At 33.8% G+C, this 8,981-nt stretch overlaps 1 protein-coding gene and 1 long non-coding RNA gene across 3 annotated transcripts; both read right to left on the reverse strand.

Moving 5' to 3' along the window:
* Nucleotides 1-701: 701 nt before the first annotated feature.
* On the reverse strand, nucleotides 702-4,600 carry LOC114288231 (uncharacterized). Its single transcript, XM_082905355.1, has 8 exons — nucleotides 4,577-4,600; nucleotides 4,314-4,447; nucleotides 4,044-4,157; nucleotides 3,297-3,565; nucleotides 3,113-3,196; nucleotides 2,127-2,739; nucleotides 1,343-1,387; nucleotides 702-1,046 (listed from the first exon to the last, which is right to left on the reverse strand). The coding sequence occupies exons 2-4, from the start codon at nucleotides 4,383-4,385 to the stop codon at nucleotides 3,329-3,331; spliced, it is 423 nt and encodes a 140-aa protein (XP_082761481.1). The 5' UTR covers nucleotides 4,386-4,447; nucleotides 4,577-4,600; the 3' UTR covers nucleotides 702-1,046; nucleotides 1,343-1,387; nucleotides 2,127-2,739; nucleotides 3,113-3,196; nucleotides 3,297-3,328.
* Nucleotides 4,601-4,613: 13 nt separating this feature from the next.
* On the reverse strand, nucleotides 4,614-8,631 carry LOC114306816 (uncharacterized). 2 transcript variants are annotated; one of them, XR_014350359.1, is made up of 3 exons: nucleotides 5,285-8,631; nucleotides 5,035-5,106; nucleotides 4,614-4,822 (listed from the first exon to the last, which is right to left on the reverse strand). It is a non-coding gene; the product is annotated as an uncharacterized LOC114306816 (long non-coding RNA). The 2 variants fall into 2 exon arrangements; XR_014350358.1 differs by having other exon boundaries at nucleotides 4,810-4,944.
* Nucleotides 8,632-8,981: the final 350 nt, after the last annotated feature.

Below are 8,981 nucleotides of genomic sequence, written 5' to 3' on the forward strand. Positions count from 1 at the left end.
CTCGTGAATAAATCACGTGCTTCTAGAGTCTGATAAATCAATCCCAGCAGTGGGATGATATTACAATGATGAATATCACCCACACAAACCACAGTGCAATTGACTTGATCGTTGTTTCTTGGGAGAGAGTAAGTTTATGGGTAGAAACAAAACATACGTTGTTTCTCTCTTTTTGGTTACCCATAACCATATATCAGATATATAATATATTTATCTCATTTATCCATTGGTTAAATGAGATAATATCTGATATCTATATCATCTATCCATATCATGATATGATAGATATATATCCTGAGTGGCTATCCAAATAGGTTTGAATTCAAATTCAAAACCCATTTGGATGAGGTTCAAAAGGTTCTAAGGGTCATGCCACATGGGCGCCCAATTTCTAACATTTACAATACCACAACGTCATTATGATATTTAGCGACATTTTTTAAACGCCGTCATATCTTTTTAAAAAAATCTAACCGTTAATATTTTGGGTTTTAAGTGGCGTTTTTAAAAAACGCCGTGATATCTCCCTTTTTTTTTTTTTTTTGAAATTGTGCTAATTTATGTGATTAAACTAAAAAAATACATATAATAAAAATGACTAACACTAATATGAAATAATAACTTACATTCAAATAGCAAATGCATCATTAATTCACTTTCCCATTCACCAATTACCATTACCCACAACATAACATATCCACAAATGATATTTTAATATTACCCCCAAAATAACATATCGAAAAATTGTATTCACAATTCTCAACCAAAAAATTAATTACTACTTTGTATACAAAGCCACAAAATTGCTATCAGTCCAAATATGTTACATATAAGAGGACTAAATTTCCAATAGAAATCTTATATAGTAAGTTTTTTGAGTGAATACAGTCTCGTATCCAAAATACAAAATTGCTATCATTTGATCAATTATCTCTTCATCTGTTAGATTATATATGTTTTCTTCACCCCCATTCATTAGGAGACCAAGCATGTCATGTTTGGTTTCTTGGCAAGCTCTTCTTTCCTCTACGAGTCGTCTCAGCATGCTACAGATAAGATCAATAAAATATTCCATATCTTCAAAACTAGAAAGGTGCCATCATCATTATTTCACATAAATTTATGAGCACACATCAGCAGCATGAAAAGTTCAAAAAACTATTGCATTCAGCAGCACTGTCACATATGTTTGACTGCTCAAGCAGGTGCTGGTAACCAACTCATGTTGTTCAATGCTAAAACAATTTAACGGGAAAGAAACTATCATTTAGTGTTGTTGTTTCACTGAATGTTCAGAATCGTATGTAATAAAAACAAAAGCATACAGCAGGGAGAGAATCACCTGTTGTTTGAACTTTCCATTGTGAAGTTGTTGGCCACTAAATTACTACATATTACACCCCAGCAAATCTCAATGTCAGTTTCAGTTTCAAGGATACAAGTCAATGTAGAAACTGTCAGTTTCAATTTTAGTTTCAAGGGTACTAGGATTGTTGCCTTGCCTATTACATGATTTTCTTGCACACATAGCAGGCCTGTCTAAAAAATATGTTGCTGTTGATAAAAATCAAATGGCAAAAATGATTAATCTCTGATGAATTGCAACTTAAAAAAAGAATGACAACTAATTCAATTGATGAAGAAAGATACAAGCAGCATATTTTCCACCCTATTAAGAATGTATAATATCATGTTGCATGATTATATAAAGAGATTACCATGAAGAACCACACTGCATGAAGTAGTGGCTAAGATTGATTAATAATGGACAAAAAATATCTTAAAACTTTATTTACTCCATAAGGGGAAAAATTATCCTTTAAACCCTAGGACTTGCGATTACGGCTTTGTTGCTAGGTTGTAAACAGAAAACTTTTTGAAGGGTCTTTATTCTTTTAAGAGTTTTCCCAACTTTGTTATCCTGATTTAGAGCCACAATACATTGAAAACAAAGATAATAAATAAATCAATGTAAAGGCTGGTTAACACATTCAGTATACCGCATCTACTTATTGAAACCAGATTACAGACTGCTAGAATTTAAAAGTGAAGATTTAAGCACAAATACTCTTAACACAAGCTAACTCAGATTAATCATATGGAACAAAAGAATTGAGACAAATTACCTGCAAGGCCCTCCCATACATCCGACGTTTCCGAAGGTTGAGCATGGCCAAGGCTATCTCAGGTCGATTCAAGTCATTTCCCTCCTCAACCCACTTATCCAAAGCACTTTGAACAGACAAACTTGGAGCAGCCATGATAGCCTTGAACAATGCCGAAGAAGCTCTCATTTGTGGAGGTCTTTTCTCAGTTACTTCTGCCTCAGTATCAAATAATTCCAGCTCATTTTGAGGTTCTTCTACACCATCACCATCATCTTCTTCTTCAGAGAGCTCTGGTTTGGAAATCAATTGATCTTCGTTTAAATCGTCAACATTGCTGTCTTGAACCACATCAGCAGCACTAGCTGCAGTCTCAAGCTCAGAAAACCCATCCTCCAAATCATCTTCTTCTTGTGCACTGCTTTTTGTGTCAGCCTGTGAAGAAAAACTGCAACACCCCATAAAAAAATTTGGGGAACCATGTGCTGCACTGTAAAATCTCTTCAAAGAGATGCATCCATCAGATGCTACTAGGCGAGAATCAACATTACTGGCTTTGACATCTAAACAATAACTTGCTACTTCTGATTTAGCACAACAAGCTCTAGAAGTTCCGATGCCAAGCACTCGATTCCTGAATGCAGTCAATGAAAGCAATTATGAAACCAAAACATGAATCAGTAACAGGCATGCAACCAATATTCAAAATTGCATTAATTTATTGTTTGAAAATTATATGTACGTATCATATCCATTCCTTTTTGTCTCTTTTTCAAGAGACTATCCACATAAATGCCTCACCAAGAAAAACAACAAATTACCTATTACTTTGACAAAATATATAAATTTGGTTAATATAATTATCCATTAAAAGCGTTAAAAAGGGTGCAACCTTTATTGAGTAAATCAGCAGTTAAATTGAATGCATTAAATGCAGATCAATTTCAATCATCCATTGCACTATTACTTCGACAAAATCATGTTAGTAACACACTGAAATCACTCACTCACGGAAGGTAAGCTGCTGTAAAAGTAAAGAGACCCAAGAAACTCATGTGGATAAAAGGATTTTGCTTGCTCCAAACATCGACCTGTAAAATGGGGCAAAATGTAACAAGCTTTCCAAAACAGTTAATGCATAAAGGGTTTATCAATTAGAAATGTTTTATATGTAAACAGAGAAACACTAACCATCATGAATGTCAATGAATTGCTCAAAAATTTTATATGTTGTTAGAATCGAGGACCGATGGAAAGTAATGGTTGTGGGGGATTGTTGTAGTTGGAAACCAAGGTTGGTAAACTGCAGCTGATGAAGTAGCGATGGTTGAAGTAGCAAATCCTGATGATGCTGTAGTAGAGAAGAGTGGCAGTGGAACGTCACCACCAAATGGGCCTTGGAATTGCAATGCCCAGCTCGGTGAAGAATCAAATTCCATACTATTCTCTATTGCTCTTCCCTGTTGATGGCAAAAAATAAAATAAAATAATGGAATTGTTAATCAACTTGTGAAAAATCAATATTCATAGTAAATAATAACAAAGATGGCCAATAAATCATATGGAGCTCCATGGGATGAAAATAGACACATGGTCGCATTAAACTAGCCCCAAAAGTTTCATAACAACAAAAGGGAAAACCCCTAACTTCTATTCTATCAGCTTCAAAACTGGTGATTGCTGATCAGTAGTCATTACAGGAAGATGATGGATTGTAGCCAAATGATCTAGCTTTTTCAATAAGTTAGAAGAGAGGTGTTAAGCGATAATGTTTTCCCAGCAACAAAAGCCAGCTAATGATTCTATAGTCCAACCAAAACTTCCAATATGTGATCAAATGATCATTTAGTCTAAACTCTAAATGCAAGAGCAGAGAAAGTTGTTGCTAATGTAGTAATAGCAAGAAATAAATCGGATAGTTGGATAGAGTAAAATTACCTCACAGATGAGAACGGCATGGGAATTTACACCTTTCCAGAGAGGAGGGTGCTCAGAAACCATTATTTGGCCATGAGGTAGTTGAATTCCCATTATTGTAACGGAGTTCTCAGCCTGTAAGAGGAAAAGATAAATCTGCTACATAAACTCACGTAAGACCTTCCAAAATTCGAACATAGCATGTATATAGAATGATCACTGGTTTGACTAATCCAATTATAGAGCAAAACCGGACAGACTAAAATCTTAATATACGGCTTTTAAAATTACCCTTCTGTTCTCATGCATATTGCTCAAGTCACTCTGCAAATGTAAACCACTGCTCAAGTCATTGCTTCCCATTTGGCCATTAGCAAAATAAGGGGTAGAAATACCCAAGTTGAGGTCTAGATTATGGCTGCTTCCTGCATAGAAAAGATTAGAGATGTCATCATCTCATGATTCATAAAGAAGGATAGCTAAATATATGCAACCGTAAATGAAGGGAAGTTTCAAGAATCATAAAACAACACAAAAAATTAAACAAGTGATACCTCGATTCTCAATCTCAGAGCTTAACTCCTGCTGTCTTTGCTGTGGCACCACCAAACCCCTCTCCTCTTTCGGACTATAAAAATATATATATATATATATAGAAATGCTAAACGGACTATAAATATATATATATATATATAGAAATGCTAAACGAACCTTATCAACCCCAATCAAGGCATTCCCTTCCATCTCCTTTGATGAGGCCTTCGGTGAAGAACTGACCATGCTAAGTCCACCCTCTTTATCTGCGAACAGTTGTAACCATCTTTGATAATCTTTGACCATATCGCCTTACAAGAGATTCAAAGACTTCATATCCTTAAGAAATGCCAATGAAGAACTTCCACTAGATAAATCACTTATTCTCCTAGATGAGCATGGGTATATTATAAAAGAGCAGATTAGCTTTATTGATATGCTAATATGAACAAAAGCTGTTGAAAGAGTTAATGCTCACAAGTCCTCCATCAAGGTTAAGTTGGAAAATGTTGTTGGTATTGGACCTCCAAAGGAGTTTCCCTGAAATCTCCTACAAACAATAAAATAAAATAAAACAAATAAAAGAAAAAAAAAAGAAAAAGAAAAGTGAAGTGGATTGCTGAAGAGTGTTATACATCTCAGTTACTACACATTGCTATTTTAAAGTAGGGCTATAATTTGAGTGTGATTGTCAAAATAAAGAGAACACAACATAGAAGATTGCACACAAGTTTTTAAGCTTTGACCAATTCCCAATGAATTCAGGTATGCTACCAGTGAGTTCATTGTTTGAACCCCACCTGAGATCCCCAAAATTCTTCCTCGGTAAAATTGATAATAAAAACAATTAATTTGAACACAATATTTTAGTTTCTCAGATATGCAAAAAGGATAGTTCAGAAAGCTCTTACACTGTCTGCAGATTTCGTAGAACAGCAAACGTTGAAGGTATAGCACCACTAACTCCAGAGCTACCAAAGTAACTGTCAAGGTGGATAATGTTCAAGAAACAAATGCAAAACTTTTTTGTCCTCAATACCAGATTTAAATTTAAATTTTGTTCGTTGATGGTAAATCACGAGGTGACAACTCATGAGATGGGTTGCAAGCAATCAGCTAATCAGTAGAAAGGTACATGATACATATAACAGATCTTTATATCTACTGACTATGACATTTCTTATAAAAAAAGGATCGTGCTTACTGCTTAGTATGCCCAGAATATGTGTTTTGGAATTATTATGTGATGTGGACTAGCATAGCTCATTAAATAGCCGGATGGATGAAAAGTAGCAAGTCAACAACATCAAAATAATTCAAATAAGGTAACATTTGAATGGTATGCACAAAAGAGGTATGTCTTTTACTTATTTGTGAATGTTCCAATGTTCAATTGAAAGAGGTCCAGAGTACCCACTATAGCGAAAGACAGATAACAAAGAATGAAAAAAATATATTATTAAGTTCAAAAGAAATAAAAACTGTGAGATACCTTGTATGAAGTGAAGCACTAAAATATTACAGTATTTGTCATTCACTGTCAAAAACATGATCCTCATATTATAAATGGTCCCAATTGTTTTAAATCAGCTAGAATGAAAAATCCCTTATTCATAGTCATAGAAAAATAGAATAAAACATAAGCAAATAATATAAGATGGATACCACAAGAGTAGCCAAGCTTTTCTTCAGCCAATCATACCATTCTCGTGAATAGCTACTATCTTTTCACATTTTCGTGTTAGACGAAGAAAATTACAGATTTTGCAATTTCACTCAAACATTAATTGATATTATAAATGCACTAAGACAAGAAGAAACCCTTTTATATTTATTTTTCTTTTTTTTGTGATAGGCAGTCAACAATAAATCCCTTATCAATGTAGTTCATGGAAACAATCACATTACCCAGCAATGTAACAACCAAAAACCTCCACATATCAGTCATTTCTAGTAATTCTCCAAATCAAGACTACATGTACCTCTACAACACATGAATGAACTTTCACTTTACAAGTTTAAGTCAAGATATAACCTGTTTTACATTGAATCAAAATAGGTTAGGTCTTGTGAATATAAACTAATTGGGCACCTTTCTTTTGCAAGTTGATTTTCAGGGTGAGTTTTACTGGAAGGGTTCATATTACTGAACCAATGTTCCAAATCTAATTCACTTATTTCAAATCTTGTATCTTTTTCCCCCCAAATACCAAGCATTGCCATTATATAACATTCAATTTTTCACCAATTCATGCCATTCTATAAAACATTTTCCCTTTGTTATCAACTTCTATAGTTTTCTAATGCACATTCCTCCGTTTTTGCCCTATTTTTGCTTTCCCACTATTGTGATTTTTACATAAGAATCAGTCTATAAACACAGAGAAATTCACAGAAACAGACACAGAAAGCAAATTGTCCCATTGGTCAAACATTAATTGATATTATAAATGCACTAACATTTGCGAAGAAGAAGAAGAAGAAGAAGAAAAAAAAAAAGAGGATGCCAACATAGAGGCACCAGACAAGAAGAAACCCTTTTATATTTATTTTTCTTTTTTTTGTGATAGGCAGTCAACAATAAATCCCTTATCAATGTAGTTCATGGAAACAATCACATTACCCAGCAATGTAACAACCAAAAACCTCCACATATTAGTCATTTCTAGTAATTCTCCAAATCAAGACTACATGTACCTCTACAACACATGAATGAACTTTCACTTTACAAGTTTAAGTCAAGATATAACCTATTTTACATTGAATCAAAATAGGTTAGGTCTTGTGAATATAAACTAATTGGGCACCTTTCTTTTGCAAGTTGATTTTTAGGGTGAGTTTTACTGGAAGGGTTCATATTACTGAACCAATGTTCCAAATCTAATTCACTCATTTCAAATTTTGTATCTTTTTCCCCCCAAATACCAAGCATTGCCATTATACAACATTCAATTTTTCACCAATTCATGACATTCTATAAAACATTTTCCCTTTGTTATCAACTTCTATAGTTTTCTAATGCACATTCCTCTCTTTTTTCCCTGTTTTTGCTTTCCCACTATTGTGATTTTTACATAAGAATCAGTCTACAAACACAGGAGAAATTCACAGAAACAGACACAGAAAGCAAATTGTCCCATTGGTCAAACATTAATTGATATTATAAATGCACTAACATTTGCGAAGAAGAAGAAGAAGAAGAAGAAGAAGAAGAAGAAAAAGAGGATGCCAACATAGAGGCACCAGACAAGAAGAAACCCTTTTATATTTATTTTTCTTTTTTTTGTGATAGGCAGTCAACAATAAATCCCTTATCAATGTAGTTCATGGAAACAATCACATTACCCAGCAATGTAACAACCAAAAACCTCCACATATTAGTCATTTCTAGTAATTCTCCAAATCAAGACTACATGTACCTCTACAACACATGAATGAACTTTCACTTTACAAGTTTAAGTCAAGATATAACCTATTTTACATTGAATCAAAATAGGTTAGGTCTTGTGAATATAAACTAATTGGGCACCTTTCTTTTGCAAGTTGATTTTTAGGGTGAGTTTTACTGGAAGGGTTCATATTACTGAACCAATGTTCCAAATCTAATTCACTCATTTCAAATTTTGTATCTTTTTCCCCCCAAATACCAAGCATTGCCATTATACAACATTCAATTTTTCACCAATTCATGACATTCTATAAAACATTTTCCCTTTGTTATCAACTTCTATAGTTTTCTAATGCACATTCCTCTATTTTTTCCCTGTTTTTGCTTTCCCACTATTGTGATTTTTACATAAGAATCAGTCTACAAACACAGGAGAAATTCACAGAAACAGACACAGAAAGCAAATTGTCCCATTGGTCACACAGCAATTGACTGTTTTTTTTTTTTCTTCTTTTTTTCTTCCTCATAAGTAGGCCCTACTATCTGACCTGTTACGCCACCATATTTTTTGTGTGAGTCCTACAAACATACATGTAAGTAGATAACAACGTTGATAAATTAGGCATTATTATTATTTACTTATTTATTTCCAGATTGAGAAGCTAGTATTGAGTGAATGAGAATGATGATCACCTGGAGAAGCTACAAACATACGTGTACAGAGCTCACTGCTCCTCGAAAGTGAGGTTCATCAATATCTGCATCACAGAAATGCCACCAAAATAATTCCTCATGTTTATTGATTGAATCTGAATGTAAAAATATATCCACAAGCAAATCAACATTCTAGTACACAAACTTACCTGGTCCAAAATCATCTCAACCGATAAACTTTGTGATGCAACAAATGACTGATGATAGATGTATACGAAAACAGCCATCACCATCTGCATGATCAGAGTCAGATTAAGCACTAACGTATGAACATTACTTATTCCAATAATAGTGCCATTTTACTTTCACAATCAAGATTGTCA

Source organism: Camellia sinensis, chromosome 14 (genome assembly GCF_055761805.1).
Source record: "Camellia sinensis isolate YWXY chromosome 14, ASM5576180v1, whole genome shotgun sequence".
In the NCBI taxonomy this organism is placed as follows: Eukaryota; Viridiplantae; Streptophyta; class Magnoliopsida; order Ericales; family Theaceae; genus Camellia; species Camellia sinensis.

What these genes read in the sequence shown, in the direction of transcription:
- LOC114288231 (XM_082905355.1), bottom strand. Translation starts at nt 4,385, where the DNA reads ATGGGAAGCAATGACTTGAGCAGTGGTTTACATTTGCAGAGTGACTTG. An exon ending in ATATGCATGAGAACAGAAGG is followed by an intron (nt 4,158 to 4,313) that starts GTAATTTTAAAA and finishes TTCCTCTTACAG; the next exon opens with GCTGAGAACTCCGTTACAAT. An exon ending in ATGCCGTTCTCATCTGTGAG is followed by an intron (nt 3,566 to 4,043) that starts GTAATTTTACTC and finishes TGCCATCAACAG; the next exon opens with GGAAGAGCAATAGAGAATAG.